This window comes from Poecilia latipinna, unplaced genomic scaffold, assembly GCF_001443285.1.
Source record: "Poecilia latipinna isolate Pla-1442-1.1 unplaced genomic scaffold, P_latipinna-1.0 Scaffold241, whole genome shotgun sequence".
Classification (NCBI taxonomy): Eukaryota; Metazoa; Chordata; class Actinopteri; order Cyprinodontiformes; family Poeciliidae; genus Poecilia; species Poecilia latipinna.
The window spans coordinates 296,654-317,181 of NW_015112857.1; the positions used below are offsets into that span (position 1 = coordinate 296,654).

Sequence of the window (20,528 nt, forward strand, 5' to 3'; positions counted from 1 at the left end):
TATATTTATTTACTTTTTTTCATATAGATTTCTGCGTCGAGTTTCATGTTTTTCTTTTAGGATACAAATGCACCACAAATTTGTGCAAATTGCTGGAAACAAAACAGGTTAAACAGAGGGTTTCCATAAAACAAAGACACAATAAAACAAAGAAACAAGGAACCAGAGAAAGAACCTTATAACTTTGAGTAATCATCATGGGGTAATACTGCCATCTGCTGACAGTTTTGGTGAAGTCTTCTTTGTGTTGTAGACTGACTGGTTAATAAGTGACCCGTTTCCATATACTGTCCTGTCTCCTGCTAGCAGATATTAAATATGCATACCTGGCTAATAGAACAATGTCTAACCAGTTTTCTGCACCAAATAGTTAAGAAATAAACATGTTTTAGGATCCATAATAATCCTATTATGGATTGTTGAAGCTGTACAAATGTACAATTTTAAATTGACTTTTGTTATAACTGTGATGATATAAATAACAGACCAAGGAGTTCTTGCAACCCATTGTAAGCATTACATTTAAAAATCTTCTGTAAGTCACCGTAGTTTGCAGTAAGAGCAACACAACTATGGAATGATTTACTGCCTGAAATAAAAAAATTACTGGATTCAAAGTTTTCAAGGTGATATAAAACATATACAAGCTCGAGAGCATCATTATTGTACTCGTTTGTTTTTATTGTGTTAAAAACAAAGTCAGTAAAAGTGTAAAATAATGATGTGCACAGTTTTCCTTAGTTTGATTTATTTTAGTAATTTTCACACAGAAAGCAATAAATTTGAATGAGCAATAGAATCAACAGCGTTAGTGGTCGTCATTGCGGCCTCCACGATGTTCACAGAGAGGCATTGCTTTTGTTTTTGTTTTGTTTTGTACAGCCAAATGTTGTAAAAGTCTCTGCAAACCACTCAAACCCAGGGTTCCAATTATATGATATATCAGACTTCTGTATTGTCATTTGCTTACTGTCAGCGGTGTGATACACAGCCTGCACTGTGTGCTTTAGCAGACTTTAATCAAGACTATTTTGACACAAAGCTGAAACTATAATCTGAGAAAGTCAGTGGGTGTTAGGTGTCAGTGAGTCTGGCTGTTATTCAAGATATTTGACATACCTCCTTGAACGACAATGAATTCTTTACAAAAGATGTTGTTGTGGTTAAAACTAATGCCAGCAACAGAAATCGGTCGCCTCAAACAGAAATCGTATGTGGATTTAGTTTAAATAAATATTGCCACTTTATCATGTATTCAAAGCATTTAGTCGCTCGCTTCAAACAGAAAAGCACAAAAGAGCAAACAGTTGTTCTTCAAACTAAGTTACACCCCTGATGTGGGATTACTGTTCAAAATAATAGGCTTTAGAGTTCATAGCTAAATTTAGAAAGATCACACAATTAATAATGTCCTCAATATGTTTAAATCATACAGGACAGGCAACAGATATGTACTGCTTATTTTTCATATTCTATGCTTACATTTAAAGCAAACCAGATGTCAAACAAGTAGTATTGTCTAAAGCTACTGCTTTGCAAACTAACAACTTTGAGCTGCCCTTAAACCTACTGTTGAAATAAGTGGGCATCATTGCTGTGTTTTTTTTTCCACCTAGTCATGCCCAGGCTCAAACTAGTCATTTTTGTGGCTGATAAACTGTCACACAACTGCAGCAGGCATGCACTGCTACAAAGTGGCTATGCAACGGTGAAGACAGAATGCAACTCAAACTTTCTTCACACCCAGAAGCCAAGCATGTGTGATGACAGCAACTATCTCACACTTTTGAAACTGAACAAAGAGGAAGGGAAACTACTGTGAATTAATAATAGGTATAGATAGGTTAAAACAGTTTGTTGTTCCAAGGAAGTACGTTTTACTGCCGTTGCATGTAAATTTAAACTGAGGCAATTATTCTGTAGGCGTGAAACCGGTTTAGAAAAAAACAAACAAAACAAAAAAAAAAACTGTTGCTTCACTGGTCCACAAACCAACTTATTTAAATATTTCATGTAAAGGACAGAGATATGCATCTCCACAAACAAAAACATGTGTCCATTTAACTTGTAAGTCTAAGTTATGCAAACACATAAGAGTGCTTTTTAAAAAGTATTCATCTGGTATTAACAGATAGTACTTCTTCAGGATTTTTTTTCCGTCCTATATAAATTGTCATTAATTTAGCATAAAGAAGCATAAATATAATGTGTGTATAAAAGTGAAATTCACTACTTGCTTCAGAATGAAAGACAGCATAAAAGTTTTATAGTACATCAGTTTCGGTACAGCTGTGGTTGACAGATATTCCCCTGTTGCTTCACTGCTTTCACTACTTTCCACTTTTCGACACCGTCTGTATTGCTTTGATCCACTCCTTTCTTTCTTCAGATGTTGCAGCTTGCAGGAAATAGTGAGTCTCATCTGAAGTGATAATCTCAAAGAGGTTTCCGTCAACGTCGTACTTCTTGGCTGAAACCAGGAAACAACAGAAACAAAAGAGGAGTTAAAATAGACGACTAAAAAATATATATACTATACTGACAGCACACTTGAGTTCTGTTTTTTTTTTCTTTCTTTTTTTTTTTTGGTCTCAGTTGAAAAGCTATATTTACATTCTAACACTAAAATACATCACCCACCATCAGGCACGTACTCCACAGCTGTAACCACAGCTCCTCGGAGATGTATTGAGCCTAGAGGGTCATCGCCCTGACAATAAGGAAGGAGAAAAAAATAGTTTCATGCTGTGCAAAATTTGAGTTCACGCAGCATAGATTGAACCAAGACATTTACCTTTGAAGGATCATAATAGTGCATATAAGCGGGGTCATCTCGAAGTATAAACTTTCGTACCTTCCAGTTTTTTCTTTTGTGTCCCTATGATAAAATAAGTAGTGGTCAGACAATCAAGTTTATTATACATATCAAAATGCTAAATTTAACCCTGGGAATTTTGAATGTGAAACTAAGTTCCTCTTTCGGTAACTGGAATTGATTTTATGTGTTTGAGATGTTTATGGAAGGTGATTTTCCACCAAGGGAACATTGAACAGTGGCAGTCGGGTTTTGTTGTGCCAACAGTTCACCTGTTTGAGCAAGCAGCCTTGTTTTATAATGTTTCCCCTGAATTCGTCCTTCAGCAGAACGTCTTCGTCACTGGAGTAGCCCTCACAGAAGAACCCACTGTCTGTCTGAAAGGACAAAGATGCACATAAATATAACCCATGATGTGAGCAGTCCCCGTCAAAGGTATTCACACCGCTTTAATTTTATTTATTTATTTATTTATTTGTTTTCACATTTTTTCAAGTTATTACCAAAAGTGCAAATAACTCTCATTGAGACTTAATGTGACAGACTGTCAGTCAGCAAAAGTGTTGAGACAGAAACCGTTAAGTTCTACTGCAGATTTTGGTGTGTCTGGATTGTGGTCAGGGCCATTAGCTATAAGCTGTTCCCATAGTAACTCTGACTAGTTTTAAGGTTACTGTCCTGCTGAAAAGAGAACATCCATTATAATCTTTTGGATTCTCTAACAGATTTTCTTTCGGGACTTCCCTTCTGGCAAAGTCTAGATTTGCAGTGCTTGACTAAGAGTTGTCCCTGTTAACAGATTCTTCCACCTGAGCTCTGCAGCTCCCCCAGAGTTACCTTAGGCCTCTTGGCTTCTCTGACTATCCCTCTCTTTGCCAGGCTAGATGCAGTTGTTCCACATTCTCTCCATTTTTGGAAGATGGATTGGACACCATAAGACGTGTGAAAGCTTTGGATATTATTTTNTGACNCAACCCTGCTTTANGCTTCTGCACAATTTCATTCCTTTTCATATCTGGTGTGTTCCTTAGTGGGGACTTTCCAAATAAAAGGTGCTGAATACAAGAGCATGCTACGATTTTTGGATAATTATTTGCAAATACATTTTGAAAACCATGCATCATTTTCTTCCTATTCCAATGTCATGCTATACATTATGTTGTGCTTATCTGTCACACACGCACACAAAATCATAGAATCCATACATTGTTTAAATAAAGACATGTTTTTGTTAGTACGCTTTCAGGAGCTGAACTCACAAAGTAGTAGAGAGCTTTTGTCTGATCTAAAAAGGTTGTTTGCTCTCCGCCTTCTGCCCCCTCCTTTGACAGGTCATCCGCAGGCTGGAGGAAGCCCTCAGTCAGAAGCCCCGTTGCTAGCATGAGTGCCTCTGGCCTATTTCTTGCCTTCCCTTTCGAAATCAGCCACTCTATTACCGTCGCGCCTGTGCCAGAAATAAGGAAGCTGTGAAAAAGGCTCAAAGAACAGAAATAAACCTTCCTGCCCACCTATAGTAACATCAAAATAACTTAGAATTCAATACCAGTGAAGCAGTGGTTGAAAATTTGATTATCTTGCTCAAGTTTTAACTCCTTCACTCCGTCGTCCTGGTCTTTCATCAGCGCATACAACTCACTGGGAAAACACAACCAGGATTATTATTACATTTTCTGTCACTACCCACAAGCACTTAACAGCTCAGTAAGCTTGACCTTCAATTCTCATAATCTAAAACATTTAAGCATCAAATGATTAAGCAGTGAAGCTAAGGAAGTCGGGCCACAAGCATTGTTATATTTGCCTGATACTTGAGCCTATATTGTTCAAAAGTGATTGAAAAGTGATTTAATCCTCATTGACCTTTTCTAAAACTTCTTCTTATGTTTCAGCTGCAAACATGAGATATTCCATGTGTTAGATCAACACAAAGTAGAGCATAATTGTAAAGTGAAAGAAAAGGGAAAGAATATTTTTTACATTCATATTTTTACAAATGTTTGCTTCTTTGCAAAACTTGCTCAAAGGATATATGATTGAGTGGAGAGTGTCTGTGATACTTGTTTTAGTACAAACAATTCCACTGTGACTCATACCGAACGTTAAGGTGAATTTTCCTGCTAGAAAGTGAATTTACTTCCCAGTCTCATTTGTTGTTTTAGTTTTTTGCAGTCTGTACAAGATATTCTCCCCAGATTGCATTATGTAGTGAAACCAGAAACAAAAGTAGGCCTCTTTCCTTATTTCTTGATGACCTTTCACTTCTCTTCCAAAAGACTTCTTCTAGGCTATTATAAACACTAATGGGGCGGGTCTTTGGCTCCACCCTTCATTCGGTTTGATGTCATGCAATTTTGTGACTTTCTTTCAAAAATGGCTTTTTTTCTTACCACTCTCTTAGAAAGGCACAACTAATATCTATTGTGTCAACCAATTCTCCCTCCTGAGCAGTTCTGATCTTTGCAGGTCTTTCAGAGTTACAATCAACCCGTTCTTCTAGCTAAAACAGGCTGAATACAAATATAACCCTCATATCTATTTGTAGAAATCTTTAAAAAAAATGTCTTCACATTGGTGCTCTACTTTCTTTTGCCCTACCACATGAAATCCAAAATAAATACAATAAAGCTAGAGGTTACAACAACTAAAGCGTTCAAGCAATATGAATACTTTTTCAAGGCACAGTATCAAATTAGCAACTCAACTCTATGTACTGACGTCAAGTACTTCAACTGCAGTAAATATCTTGTATTTTCCCAAAATTACTACCACTCATTTTGTCATTCTGATTAATTATTCTGAAAAAGACTAGATTTGATTTAACTTACGCAAGGTTGACTGTCTCTGGCAGGCGAATGGAGCGTCTGGTGGACTTTCTAGCAAACTTTTTCCCATTGTTCAGGCAGGATAAGAGTCTCCTAATGTCCTTCACCCAAAGTTCTCTCTCCTCCATGTGCGAGGCTTGAAAGAAGTGATCTTGTTTCCTCTCTGTAGTGATCTTGAAGACCAGCTAAATCAAGCAAGTTCCGTCAGCTACACTTTTCAAGTTTCAGGATTTTCTCGATTGAACATTTTATTCTACACAAAGACAAATAATCAGCTAATGTGAGCAGCAGTTTAGAAGAAAACTACTAAAAGTCTCAATTTTCACAATGATAATGATTATTCTCACAGGTGTAATCCTGCAGCCCTCGTTTTACATTGTAGCTGATGATATTATCCGACACTTTCTTACCGTTCTCTTGTTAAAATCTTGACAGGGACTGATGAGTGTTGCTCCTTTCAGTGGGATCATCCCTTTCGGTGAGTGATCTGTTTTCTTTTTATAGTAATCCAAGCCATCTTCTGACAACACCACCCACACTGCACTCCAGGAGTTCAGCACTGTACCCTGAGGATTGTTTAATACAACAGGAAGCCTTGAGCAAAAAGTGCAAGAGCACTGACAAAGGATGGAGCTGTTCGTGAGGTGTGTTGTGTTTGAAGTAAACGCTTTAATGACTGTTTTAGCACAACTTTGTTGGCATGCGTCTTGCTTCCTATTCTGCACGTCAACTCACAAAAGTTTGCGGATCATACTTTTTGCTTTTGACTGAGTTCTTTAGTTTTTCAATATAGTGCATAGACTTACAAGTTCAGATAAAGTGTGCAGGGAGAGTTTTGGAATGATAGCGTTGTTTATGAATGTTATGTTGATTTTTTTCAGTTTGGTTTTAGGCTTTCTCTTCTCTAATAGAATGAAAATGTTTTTTTTGTTTTTTTTTTCAGGCAGATTTTTTTTTTTTCTAGAAAGCATATTGCTTAAAATACTTAAACAATAGTAGTATTTAACCGTGATGATGATACTTGGAAGCCTTCCTGTACTTTCATGAGAAGTTGTACTTCTGTTAATTTAATTCTGCAGTCTGAAATCAAGTACACAGAAACACGTGGCCAGTTTTGCATTCTGGACAGACGGCACTCTTATCATTTATCGACTGTATTAATCATTCTCTTGTTAAAAAAAAAAAAAAACTCTAGACAACAAAGAAGGGAAAAGAGAGAGAGGAAATAAATATATTTTATAAAGTTTGCAATATTTCAGCCTGTTCAGGACATTTGTGTATTAAATTTGATTGTCAGCTGAGGATGTAAGACTTTTTGCACAGACTGTTCATATATCAGGCAACACTTATCAGTCTTCCTCCTGATACTTTGATACAAAGTGGTGTTTAGCACTGCTGTTGACACCACTTTGCACTGCTGCCTCGCAGCAAGGTAGACCTTAAGTTCACATCTTGGACAAGGGCGACCCTGGAGGTAGTTTGCGTAATCTTTACATGTATGTGAGACTTCCTGTCTCTCTCACACAGTACACGTTTACTTGGTTCTCATATGCACTTCCCAAGTCATGTACGCTGGGTTAACAGATCATTTTAAATTGCCTTAAGATCCGACAATGTACATGCATGGTTGTCGCCCGGTGATGGACTGGCAAGCTGTGTACCCCACCTCTCGCTTGCTGACTGCTGGAGACAGGCTCTAACCCCACACACCCTCCATGGATTAAGCAGGTGTAGAAGATGGATGGAATAATGTAACTTTTCTGTACTGCCTGGACATTTTCAATTAGAATATAAGGATTTTATTTGTTTGAGCAAGCATCAGGATTTTATTTAACACCCTTTTATGACGCTGTTTCTCAAACCTGCCTTAATTTCTATGATTAAATAAAGACTCATGTTGTAATCATCTGCTTGCACAATAGTTTTTTCATGATGGGAGAGGCTTTCAAATGCGTATACTTTCATTTAAACAATAAATGACACCAGTCAATACTTGACATTTCAGATCTAAGATTTCAAACGATTGTTGAATTGAAATCGAACTGACACAGCTTTAAATGACTTAAAAATAAAGTGCAACAAATGAAAGAAACACATGCTGATGAAAACAGGGAAATAATATTTATCTGACTCCATGCAAACAAAAAGCTCATAAAGTGAAAACTCCGCCTCTTTGAGCAATTCTCACCTTGCTCAAAGTGAAGAAAGAACATATGAGCGTAGGTAGTGTGAAAAAAACACAAAAAAACTTCATTGTGCTCATTGAAAATGGCGTGTACACAACTAGTCCCAGAAGTCAAACTTAGCTCTGCTGTGTTATTGTGGCTTTTACTCGATTCATACGTATTGCATAGTTTGACTATGAAGTTCTCCTCTCTAGTTGCAACAGTGCAGAATAAACCTAAAAACACGAGAGGGGTATTTCATGTTTTACTTTCAGCTCTAATAGGAACTTGAGCTTCTGTTTTGACTGCAGAACAGAAGTGTGCATTTCTGTGTTGTGCTGGGACTTTGTGCCATCTGTTCCTCTATTCAAATGTTGGTCTTAGCAAAGCTACAACATTCAGTATGATTTCCCAGTGCTTGTCCTCAATATATTGGTCGTTTGGTCTTTCAAATTTGCTGTTGTCATTTCTTAATATGAAAGTCCATATTAGTACGTTAGTGATATATGAATAAAGCGTATAACTTTTTTTTCTTTCTCTGAAACAACAGCCCATTGTTTGAACCTCAAGACTAAACATTTATATTTGCATATAATGGGACCAAAATGAAACTTGAAGTTTTAGTGTTACGACAGCTGTCAAGAGTCTGAAAATAATTCTTTATAAGAGTTTATGTTAGTGGTAGATCGAAGTGTACAACATATTAGGAGGTGAGGTGTATTTTTATGTCGATGTTCTTACCTTTTTAACAAGGTATCCCTCTCTGATCTCTTGTGGCTCCATTATTGGGCTCTCTGCTGCCGTCTGCTGCAACTTGTCACTTTTTAGTGACTGTCAAAAGCATTTCATATCCATTTAACCTACTCCCTCTGCCACCCCCTTTTCTCTCTCTCTCTGTCTATATCGCGCTCTTCCTCTCTTTCTCTCTCGCCCCTTCTCTATCGTGTGCCGATTGAGAAGGGGCGTGTGTTTGTGAAAGCCACAGACACTGAAACCCAGAAGCAGGAAATGCGAGCATTGGGTCTGATAAAGATAACTGGTCAACTATCTTCCTGTTGTCAAATACATTATTAGTCACTGCTGAAGATTGGTGGATGTCTGAGAACTTTTCTGTTCAACTGAATCCAAAAATGGGGCTCAACAGTCTGGATGTCTTAGTATGTTTTATTGTGGTCACATTAAAATTTGAAAAAATGCAGTGGGAGACAAATGTGTTCATCTTCCAGTAAAGTCCCGCTGATGTAGAAACGTTCACATCTAAAATAGTTTCACAAGACCTTATTACAAACATTAGGTTTACATTTTTTTCCTTATAATTCTGTCTTTCTACTTGTAGCTAGTTTCATTTTTGTTACTTTCAATTCTAAAATTTCATATAGAAAGAACAAGCTGCAGAGGTTTTGGATATGTCTTAAAGTCTTGTTTATTTCTTTGATCATTTACATTATATGGAACAGTTTAATTGTCTTCGGTCACGAGAACAACCTAACGGATTAATCTTGATGCTATTTACCACCACATGTTTTAAGCAATTAAAACATGGACATTTTTAAAAAGCAAGTAAAAATACATATTTTCTAGTCAAAGGATGTGACTGTTTAAATTTGTATAAGGGTGGATTAATTCTAATACCTGCCCTTAGTCAGGTATTAGTTTCCATGTATTTCTGGAAACTGGAAGTTCCTCTTTTTCTAAATTACTCAATGTTCCCTTGTCATGTCAAAGTTGCAAAGTTGAACTGGAAGTGGAAACATTTCGTGTAAGATTTAAAAATAGAATGCATGACAGGATATTTAAAAGGCTGAATAATTCATGCAAACTTGTTCACGAGGAAAAAAAAGCCATTGGGAAACAAAAAACAAACAAACAAAAAAACACCATATATGGTGGATTGTGTATCATGTCGAAGCAGTTGCTGCACAAAGTTTCCGTTTACACCATACTAGGAAATGATATCTGTGATGTAAGCTGTTGTCATCATGGTCAACAGCCGCTTCCATCATGGGCCCACCACCCCACAGAAGATGATGGGTGGCTAAATGACGTGTCAGTTTGCATGAAAGAACATGAGGAACATTTTGTTCAGCAAACTTAACCACAGGTTTTTCTACCTGTGAGATGTCTTGAGTGACATAAGTCCAAAATGAGTCAGAGTGCATGGTTTCAGTTTCTAATACAATATTATAAAGTAATTTTCTTGTTGGATGTTGTAATGATACCTCTAGAGGGCACTGTTAGTTCATTGAAATCTGATCAAACTGATTGCATCAGAGGTACATTATATTGGATAGCAAAATATGAAATCAGAAAAAAGAGTAAACAAGCAAGAGTTTGCTAAGTCAATTCAAAAAAGGAAATGTTTATACATTCATCGCACACATGGATTTCAACCATTTCTTTTCCAACCATCTATTTCTGTTGATTATGGCATGCAGCACAGGATGCTCTATTCCATTTAATTCAGTTTATTTAAGCGCCAATTGACAATGTCGTCTGAAGGCCCGTTAAAAAACAAGTCATTTCAATTCAATCACACACATATTCCCAGTGATCCTAGCTATCAAACAGTGCATTTAGTTCAGTTCATTCATCGAAAAAGCTTTAAGAAGTTTTCTGTTTAAGGAAACCAAGCAGGGTTTGAAGAATTTTGAATTAATATGAATTCGACAACATTTAATTTACCTTTGGGATCAATAAAGAAGAGAGGAACAGGATTCAAGGTAGGTATAGGAAGGTGTCTATCATATATGAGCAGGAAACTTGTACTATATTTTACTACTTTTTGAAATATGTCATCAGTTGTTTAAAAAGAATACTCTTCAGTTTTTTTTTATTTAAGTTTATTTTTTTCATCGACTAAACATGGTCACCACTGATAGCTGTTTGCCCTATAAACACCGATGGGAAAGTTCTCTTGCCACCTACATCAGCTCCTCGAAGTGATTGCTTCCTCTTTATTAAAGGGGCTAAAAGCTGTGTGTGCCTGCGCGTGTTCCTGTTGTCAACACGGCACAGAAATGAAAAACAGCGTTTCAGAAGGTCATGTTAGGAAGTGTGGGAGTACAGTGCGGAGTGAGGGAGGCGGAGAGAGATTGAGTGTCTCGGGGAAAAGCCATCAACTGGCCCCACCACACCCACCCCTCCCATTTTCAGCTCAGTGCACTCTTTAGCAGAATAATTGATAGTGCCTGTGAGAAACAGGGAGACTGGAATGAAGATATCTCAATCCCTGGGCTGCAAAACAAGAGCTATGAGGAAAGGCTGGGCCAGCGGAGAGAACAACACATGAAGTATTTAATGTTACGTTCAAATAAAAACAAAGAGATTGAGAAATAGCTGTAGAGCAAATCAGATATTCCTTCTTTTTTTTGTCAGCAGTGTTGGATATAGCAAATTTCTAGACTAAGCACTTATAATTATGTAGACCTCCTGAAATAGATTAGTACCACTTTAACTGTCCCACTTTTTTCTTCTGTAGACCAACAGAGAGAAATGCAAAATTGTAGTGGAGGATGTCAGTTCTTTATTAGAAATGTTCTGGAAATTGTGACGTATTTACGTCAAAATTTAGTGCAATCATATGCTGAAAGAAGGTGTCTAACTAATCGAGTCCACTTGTACGTAGCTGAATTTCAAATAAATCCAGAAGTTATATAAAGGCCTCAAAAATTCATTGGAGAACATTCTTTATAAGGAACAAACAGCATCATAGAAATCAAGAAACCCAGCAGACAGATCAAGGTTAAAGCTATGAGGAAGTTTTAAGGGGAGTTTGGTTACAAAGTAATATTTTAAGACTTAAACATATCACAGAGCACTACTCATGCCATCCTCTGAATGTTGAAAGGTTATGGCACAACCACATGCCTAAAGACATCACCATGTACCTAAACCTACAGACAAGACAAGGAGAGCAACACCCCCAAGCGGGCTATGGTGACAGTTTAGGAGCTGAAGAGATTTTCAACTCAGGTGACAGAATTTGTGGACAGGACAAATGACCTTTTCCAAATAATCAGAACCAATTTATGAAGTCAATGCTTTTGTATCATTGTTAAGATTGCAACATTTAATGCCTGAACAATTTTTTTTTTATTTTTTATTTTTATATCATTGTAAGTGGAGAGAGAGGCAGAACGCTGAAGAGTTTTTGTCTGATTTCAAGGCAGTGGCTGCCTTGTTTCCTCAGTTTCATCATGCTTACAGTACCTTATGTTTCCCCGTCTAGTGCTACTGGATCTGCTTCATCTCACTATCCTGAGGATGTGCAGCACTAAGTAAGGCTTCTGTTTTAGTTTTGTTTGAAACTGCCTATTTTTCCTCTGGGTTTGGTGTTTCACTTCTTAATGTCTCGTATATAGAAGGCTAATTGTCAAACATGTTTTTCCTTCAAAAGCGCATCTGGATTAGAATAAAATATTTTTCAAAAAAGGTTCATTTGGTCTTCTTTTCTTCCAGCAACTTCTTACATTTTTCTACTGCAAGGACTCTTCAAAGATGCAACCTCTTATTTGTCCACTTGCATAATCATAATAATTCTACATTATTATGAACGTGCAAAATTAATGAAGGTAGAAAGTTGCTAAGGGCCAAAATTTATTTGTCTTTAGGTCTCTGTACATAACTAAAAATATCTTTCATCAATAATACACACTCTTTTTAAAAAATATATATATCTTCACTCAGTGAATCCCTCGGTTTAATCTCCAGTTAATGTATAAAATGAGGAGTAAAGGGCAAAGACATCCAGTTCTCAACTCAAGTTGACAGCAAAGTGAAACAAATGAGATGCTGGAAAACAAGGCCCCACTGTGGTGGGACTGATAAACCTCCAGGCTAACTCAAGAGACGGATGGGAGGGAGAGGGGGAGGCTCCACCATCTGCCAATTAAATGAGGAGAAAATTAATGGGTAAACAGTTTAATTTAGGATCAAATAAGGAGGATAGGCCTGGGAGCCCTGCAGGGAAACGTCATAACATTACAACCATGACCACCACCCTGTTGCTTTCAACAGACTTCACCAACAAATAAAAAAAAAAAAAAAAACTTAACACCAAATATTTCTTTTAGCAAACTGCTCTTTATCATTGCCACTAATTTTATATAATCCAAAGACATTTTGAAAACAAAGTACAAAGCAGAAGTATGCTTTTCTTTTGATGTCCAGCAGTGTTGCTACCAGATATTTGTGTTTGTTTTTGGGGGGGTTGGAAAGTGGCTGGCATTGTTGGCCTCTCTTTGCGGATGGTTGAATGCACCAACAGAGCTATAATGGCTGTACATCGATTTTTGTTCAACTGTGTATATTGTGCTTCTACATAGAGAAACAGCCTTGTGCATTAAGCCAGCAGAAAGCATCCGAGCGTTACCTCGTCAAAAAAAAAAAAACTTTTAAAACGGAATTCACTTTAGAGTAAGAGCCCAGCAGCTCTGAGGCGATTTCCTTTTATCACTGGACTTTAGCACTGATGAGCTCAGTCTGCACCGAACCTCTCTGTCTGAGTGTGCCCTCAAGACAGCTTTTACATAAAGTGTATTTGAAATGTGGTACCTAGGGAACACCTGTGAAAAGAACCATCTGGATATATTGCCATAGTTCCCCCCAAAAAAACAAAAAAAAACAAAGAAACAAAACAAATTAATGCTTCTTTTTATGGCCACAGTTTCCATCTGATCTAATGTGCTAACGTTACTGATGCATAAATGTTAATTCCCAAAAGTATGCATGAAGAATTGCTTTAGATGTACAATTCCTGCCTCAAAGTTTGGCATATATTTTGATTTAAGCCATAAAAACCCACTTTCCTTTGATTTAAGCAAAATGTGATAAAAGTAGTCATTTTGTGTCATTTATTTTTTTTTAAATACCATCCAAAGTAGATAATGCTGATCATTTGCTTTTTTCTCTGCTCTGAAATGTTCTGACTCAACAATTTGTAAAAAATAATCTTTAAGTTAATTTACATAACCTCTTCTACGAGTTGTGCAATTTGAATCAAACATAGGTGTATGAGGCTGAACGAGAGCAGTGATACGGAAATAATATGTTTTGATGGGAAGGCCTGGTTTGCTCCATCTCTGGGGGACAAAGGGCTAGCAGGGAGTGAGAAGATGCCAAACAACAGACTGAGGCAGGACATAAATCAAATCTCCCTGGAGATAATAAGGTTTGCAGCAATACACACACATCCACGCTGCATTTCCTGGGGCCTGTAGAGGCTTCAGCACCTCAGTCAGCAGGTTAATGACTTTCAAACTCTGCTTGAGCCGAAGGACACTGCAGTAATTATAGAATTTGACTTTAATTTGGAAAGCGATGTAGGATATTTAAGATTTTGGGAACTTTTCTGTCACATACAGTATTGTGAAAATGTTTTTTTTTTGGGCGTTTTTTTTACTTCTAATTTACACTTTTCTAAGGCAAAGCATGCACATTTGTATGTGAATGGATAAATGACTGAATGTAATGTAAAACGCTTTGGGATAACTCTGCACTAGACGAAGTGCTATACAAATATAGGCCATTTACCACTTACCACCATACGTTTTTGTAATGTTTTCAAGTAATTAAGACTAACATACAAGCACATTTTGCAGACTCTTAGGGCCCTGTTGTGGTTTGGGAGCCTCAACAGAAGTTGTACCACAAAACGTAAAAAATAAATAAATGAAAAATACACAACACCAAGCCTCATTCAGATCATAGTTCCACAATAAATTCTCAACAACAAATCCCAATTACAGATCACTGTGTCCTTTCACATCATCACAGAGATCACAGGCTGTGCTTACACAGCCTTCACTGTGATCACAGTTCCAAAGACAGAGATTTACAACTCAGTATTTGCCTCAGCAGTGCATAGGACATATGGGGTTATCCCCAAGGGCTGAGTTTATGTCACAGTCTTCATTCAGGCTGTGGGATGACCGGGCCAAATTATGACCTGATCAGAGGTTTAGAGAAGACCTTCACAGAATGAAAGAGAAGTCAACAGAGTCATAATTGTCTGATCATTTCTGCTGCTTGTGTCATAGATGGGGAAACCGTTTTTAAACACTCTTGCTGGTCTTTGTGGATCAGGGAGTGTCCCTTTTTCCAATGGTAACTTGTAAATACAACAGTAAATGTGGCGGTTCCTCCCTGATTCTACTCATCTGAACTCTGAAAGCCATCTGAGTAAGTCAGAGTCATCTCCACTGTTTGTTCAAAGTGTGTCACTTTCTACAAGATATTGGGAAATCTCTTTACAAGCCAGTTTTTCCTATGTTAATGCTCTTGTGAAGCATCTTGGTAAATCCACACTTCAGTTTTGCTGGTGCAATGGGTAAATGAAGTGAAACTGGTGAAATAGTTAAGTGTCCAGAGTAGTCCAGACTTCCTTCCCCATGTCTGACCTTCCATTTCATATATAGATAAATAATGAAGCCATAAGCTTGATACTTTCCACCTTTCCCCTTCGGTCCATTTGATGTTGAAACGACAAAAAAAAAAACAAAAAAAACAAAAAAAAAAACAGACTGGATCCTCTTGATGAAGTTTAACTATTTACTTCAAAAATAAAAACAGTACAAACATTGCTCTTCCACAAAAATAATAAAGAGTAAACAGAAGAAATGAAAGAGAGGTCAAAAAACTGTGGCTCCACTCCAACTGCCCAAATAACTCTGTCTAGTCACACCCTAAAATCCTTAACTGTACTTAGACATGCAAATTTACAAGAAGGCTTTAGTATAGTCCAATATAACAAATTAGTATGCTATAGAGATTTAACTAGTCATCATTTTTATTCTAATAAACAAATTGTAAATATAAAGGTTTATCCTAAAGGTATATGAATTAACTCTTTAAGCCTTTTTACCAGTGTTGCACTGAAAGGAACTGATATAATGGTAATTATACCAGCTACCAGATAATTTATCAGAATCAACTTCTTTTGCCAAGTTGATGGAAACGAAAAAAAAAAGAAAAAAAACCGTCTCTGCTTACACTTTTATCTCAGTTAACAAATATTTTCAATAGCTTGTTTAATAATGCAAATAAAACATTTTTGTCAGGCCTGTTCATCAATTACTGATGTACAAGTAAAAGTTAAATTGTGCTTAGTCCAGAGTTAAATAATAATATCAACCATGAAAATATAAATTGCGAGGTCAGTGTTGCTCTGCTGGCTAATGAGTTTAACTGCACATTGGCCCCTTAATGAAATTCTGCTTGGGAGACAGTCATTTTGTTCCTGTTATTGATGATGACAAATCATATTATGCCATACATAATAGAGGAGATTAACACCACAAATGCAGTCTGACAGCTAATCGTTGTATTTTGGAGATTTATTTTTAAAAAAAAAATCCAATAACACTTTTAAATACCCGGATGGAATGAGGTTGACCTGTTATTTTTGAATCTGCTTTTTTTAAAGACAGCCTGTGATCTAAGGCAAAGCATAAGCATTTTCATCTCTGCACATTTCTTTATATTCCTCCAATTATGAAGGGCTGCTTTTCATCCACTGCCTTCCACTCCAGTTTATCCTTTGGAATCCACAGAGGTTCTGGGGCCAGATGGGGTAATCCCTTCACTGTGTCTGGTTTGCCATGAGGTTTTATCCAGTTAAACTTGCCTGGAAAATCCTCTCCCTATCAAGTAACGCTAAAAAGCTGTTTACCTGCCTTTCTCCAGTCTGATCACGTGATGCAGAACATGCAAAGATGGCTCATCCACACTAAGCCCTGGGGTCAGCTTCTTGCCTCTAGCATAAAGTCTTTTAGTGCATTCTGCTTCTGCTTTAAAGAAGTATTGATTAAGTTGAGAATAGAGTTCTTTTGCTCTGTTTCTCATGGCTAACATAACTTTTCCCCCCTCCTTTCACTAAACAAGAGTAAGGAGGAAAAATGAAGTGCAAAAACAACCAATCTGTTCTGACTCCAGAACAGAACAAATAAAAACAGTTGAAACAGTCAAGGATTCAAATCCACAATGGATGCTTTTGAATTAGGGAGGATTTCTGATATACATTGAAGTCTTTCTTTCTAAATTAAATTGAACATGCTGAGATTCAGTGTGAGTTGATAATAAGAATTAAAGGACAGGATAGGTACATATACAACAAATACTTTGTGAGAAACTGCTGTGACAATTAGCAGCATAAGATAAAAAAAAATACTATGAATTGAAATGCAAAATATATCCAAATGTAAAAAAAAAAAATAGTACTAAGCAATCATTTATCCTTTCAATACAATTCTGTCAAGTTTTTCCAGACCTGTTTTTTTTTAATAGCATTCTTGCATTTTTTTTATATAATTGCAAACTCTGATGCTCCACATTAAGTGCTTGTAACCTTGTTTTTGGGAGAACAAAATTAATCTTAGTAAAATTTACACAAAAAAAAGTAACACAACAGCTAGTTACACCCTGACTTACTTACGAAAAAATCTGGCTATGTAGTTTTAAATAAGCAGGACTGTGGGTCAGTCACTGTGGGTTACATAATTGCCATGTTTTATTATAATGATGGTTGAAATCATGAGTTGTTTGAGAATAATGTTAGAACGTTTTCTATCATTTTTGTTGATACAATAACAGTTTTCAACACAAACTATATATCCTCTACTTTCACAAAATACAACAAAAAAATTGGACACACATCACACAAGACCACCTTAATACAATGTGCAGAAAGTCTGCCACTTTTATAATATGAGAGCAAGAGTAATATTCTTTATGCAAATAAGGACAGCGTTTTTAATGTGAGATAGCTGCTCAGCTCTAGCAGGGTGTAATGAATCATTCAAAGCACCACTGAACCCTTCTACAATGTAAAAAAAAAGAAAAAAAAATTAAATGTACCCATATCTGACATTTCTATCTACATAGCAAAAAGAGGGACAGTGACTTGTCAGAAAAAGAGAAATGTGTTTTATTCATCACGAGCTAACTGAAAGATTTTTGGTTTGACAAAGTGCAGCATGTTGAGCCATTAAGCATGAAATTCTCTCTCTGGGTAATTGCTGTTGTTTCCACCTAAATAACAATGCTTCATTCTTTACATTTGCTGCCCACTGGATATGTTACAAAAGCAAAATGGGTTCTAATTTTTGTAAGCATTCGTCTAAAGTCACGACCAAAGCCATGACTTAACTGGACAGACAGAGACTGAGCTCAGCGTTTATGGACGGACGATAACAACTCACATGAAAATCAATAAAAGACTCTGCAAGGGTCTGTTTTGCTTCATTTCAGCTTTTTTTTTACATCAGAATAAGCTTGTGTTTTTGCATAAAAAAGTTTTAACCTCTTCCAGACAGTGATTAATTATGTTCAATATCGGTAATGAGCACAGTCATTTAGCTTATGAAGAAAAACATAAACCTCTTATTGACTGTTTTACATTCAAATGTCCATTGTTAGTATGCGGTAATGCATCAAGCTGAATGTCGCACATCTTTTTGATGTAGTACAACACAGAGTTTGCCCTTGAGCCACCCCTTCTCAGTGTGCAGTGTTCTTTTGCTGCTGGCTCTTACTATTGTTCATGAGAATTTCCTGGCACCCAAGGGCATACAGATGGGAAACACCTCACATGGCCCATTTGTTAACTTCGGCTTTTATTAGTCAGCTTTGTGGCACTTGTACTCAGTGTGTTTTCTTAGGTCAGAGGCTATGAGCTATATATTTTTGTAGGGAATATGAAACTTCTCCAAATGTGCAATTTATTACAGACATGCAATTTTTTTACACAACACTTGTGTACTTTACAGCATGAGCCGCATTCATCGATTTTGCGGGGCACATTTTCCTTTGTACACACATTATGTCCTGAATTCCTCCCTCTCAAATTATACACAGGGGGCTTTTGTAGAGTTCAGCATCCTTGCCAAGGACACTTTCATGTCTGGAACAGAGTATCCAGGAATCAAATACTGACTTTCTAATTATTGTGAAAACCTGCTCATCCTCATAACCCCCCAAACTCGCCACCACCTGCAAGCCCTCCATGTTCCCTACACCACCTGCTTTCCCAAGCAAAATTGCACAAACGCTGCTTTATTTTTCCCACTTTTTGTTGTACTTTTCTTCCTACAACCTCAGCTTAACTTGCCAGATTGTTTTGTGTGTCCCTGTGTTTAACATGGTCAAGAATAAACATAGAATAAAATGAAATAAAACTAGATTTGATGAGTTGACCTAGTTGGACAGAATTTTGTCTTAGAGTAAATACTGAGGAACCCTTTTTTTCTAAACGTCTGTATTCCTTTATCTTTTTAATATTTCTCCAGTTTTTCAGTTACAAATGACAAACTTATAATCTGTAATTCTAGATCCATCTTATCTTCAAGGCATTGAGTTTGACAAATGTATTCCTGCATTTTATCAAGCAATAGCAAAACTAATAATAATAATAATAATAATAATAATAATAATACAAAAATCTTACTTTAAGGTTGTTTCGTGATAGGATATTTGCTAACTCAATTGGTTGGTTTTTATTTAGGCCACAGTTTTAATTTTAATCTTCCCACAGTTCTCTAAGATTAAAAATTTACAGATAAGATCTTATTATTGGAGAAAATGATCCAGGAAGACTCTACACAGCCCTACATATAGATTTGGAATTTATATTTAATACTTTTGTTATAGTGGATTTTTCATTTAGCACAATTTACAGTGAACAACAAGTGATCTTCTTTACCTGATGTGTGCATTGGTAAGCACTCGGAGGAATTTCCTAAATGAACTGCATAAAATCAAGGTTCAGTAATCTCAGTAATGCTCATTTTTTAAACATTTTCTTCTTGTTATGGGAAAAGGGCTCTGAGGTGCTGAACTAACAAACCAACTTAAATTTAGTCGCAGAGACGTCTGGGACCTGATAGTTGGCCTGACGAAAATGTGACACAGTAAATAGATTTCTGGCAGCTGCCTGCATGAACCATATGTCGATCACTAATGTATCGGATACTATGTACAGTAGGTCAGTTCAATAAAGGGGAGATAAGTTGTTAAAAACACTGTCTGGTTTAAAATAGGGTAAAACCACATTTTTGCAGAAGAAAAAAAACAAGATTATTCTTCTTTTGCTTAGGTGGAGAAAAATCCCTGCACTGATAATACAGTGCCTTGTAAAAGTATTCATTAGTTTCATTTTTTTTTTCAAATTGCAAACAGAATTTATGCATTATTTCATTTTTGTGGGGATTTCGGTGAACAAAAAGTCCAAAGAGTACGGCACAACTTCAAACCTAACAAAACAGGACCATCCAACTAACAGAACTGGGCAATAAGAGAAATTATGAAAGAACTATGGTAAGACTAACTCTGAAGGAGCTCAAGAAATTCACAGCTCAGATGGGAGAATCTGTCAAAACAACAACTACTAGTCATGAACTCCTCAAATCTGGCCTTTATGCAAAGAAGAAAGCCATGGATAGGTTTGCTGTTTGCCACAAGTCATGCATGGGACAGAGAACCAGGTGCTCCTGTCACATGAGACCAAAATTGTACAACTGTAGTTAAGCTACATGCAAATTGTGTGTGTGTGTGTGTGTGTGTGTGTGTGTGTGTGTGTGTGTGTGTGTGTGTGTGTGTGTGTGTGTGGTTTGAAATTCACACTGCACATCACACTGAATACAAAATTCCCAATGCGAAACATGATGGTGGAAGAATCATGTCCTGGGGTTGCTTTTCTTCAGCAGTGAAAGAAAAGGCAATCCAAGTCAACGG

General features: G+C 36.8%; 1 protein-coding gene across 1 annotated transcript; it reads right to left on the minus strand.

Annotated features, from left to right (window-relative positions):
* Window positions 1-740: 740 nt before the first annotated feature.
* plek (pleckstrin) lies at window positions 741-8,707 on the minus strand. Its single transcript, XM_015032438.1, has 9 exons — window positions 8,544-8,707; window positions 6,048-6,203; window positions 5,641-5,822; window positions 4,359-4,450; window positions 4,075-4,259; window positions 3,088-3,192; window positions 2,795-2,878; window positions 2,641-2,710; window positions 741-2,470 (listed from the first exon to the last, which is right to left on the minus strand). Exons 1-9 carry the CDS (start codon window positions 8,583-8,585, stop codon window positions 2,331-2,333), a joined length of 1,056 nt encoding a protein of 351 aa, XP_014887924.1. The 5' UTR covers window positions 8,586-8,707; the 3' UTR covers window positions 741-2,330.
* Window positions 8,708-20,528: the final 11,821 nt, after the last annotated feature.

Coding starts and splice junctions, on each gene's coding strand:
- plek (XM_015032438.1), bottom strand. CDS start 8,585: ATGGAGCCACAAGAGATCAGAGAGGGATACCTTGTTAAAAAG. Junction 5,823..6,047: donor AAGATTTTAACAAGAGAACG/GTAAGAAAGTGT, acceptor TGCTTGATTTAG/CTGGTCTTCAAGATCACTAC. Junction 2,879..3,087: donor AAGGCTGCTTGCTCAAACAG/GTGAACTGTTGG, acceptor ATTTTATCATAG/GGACACAAAAGAAAAAACTG.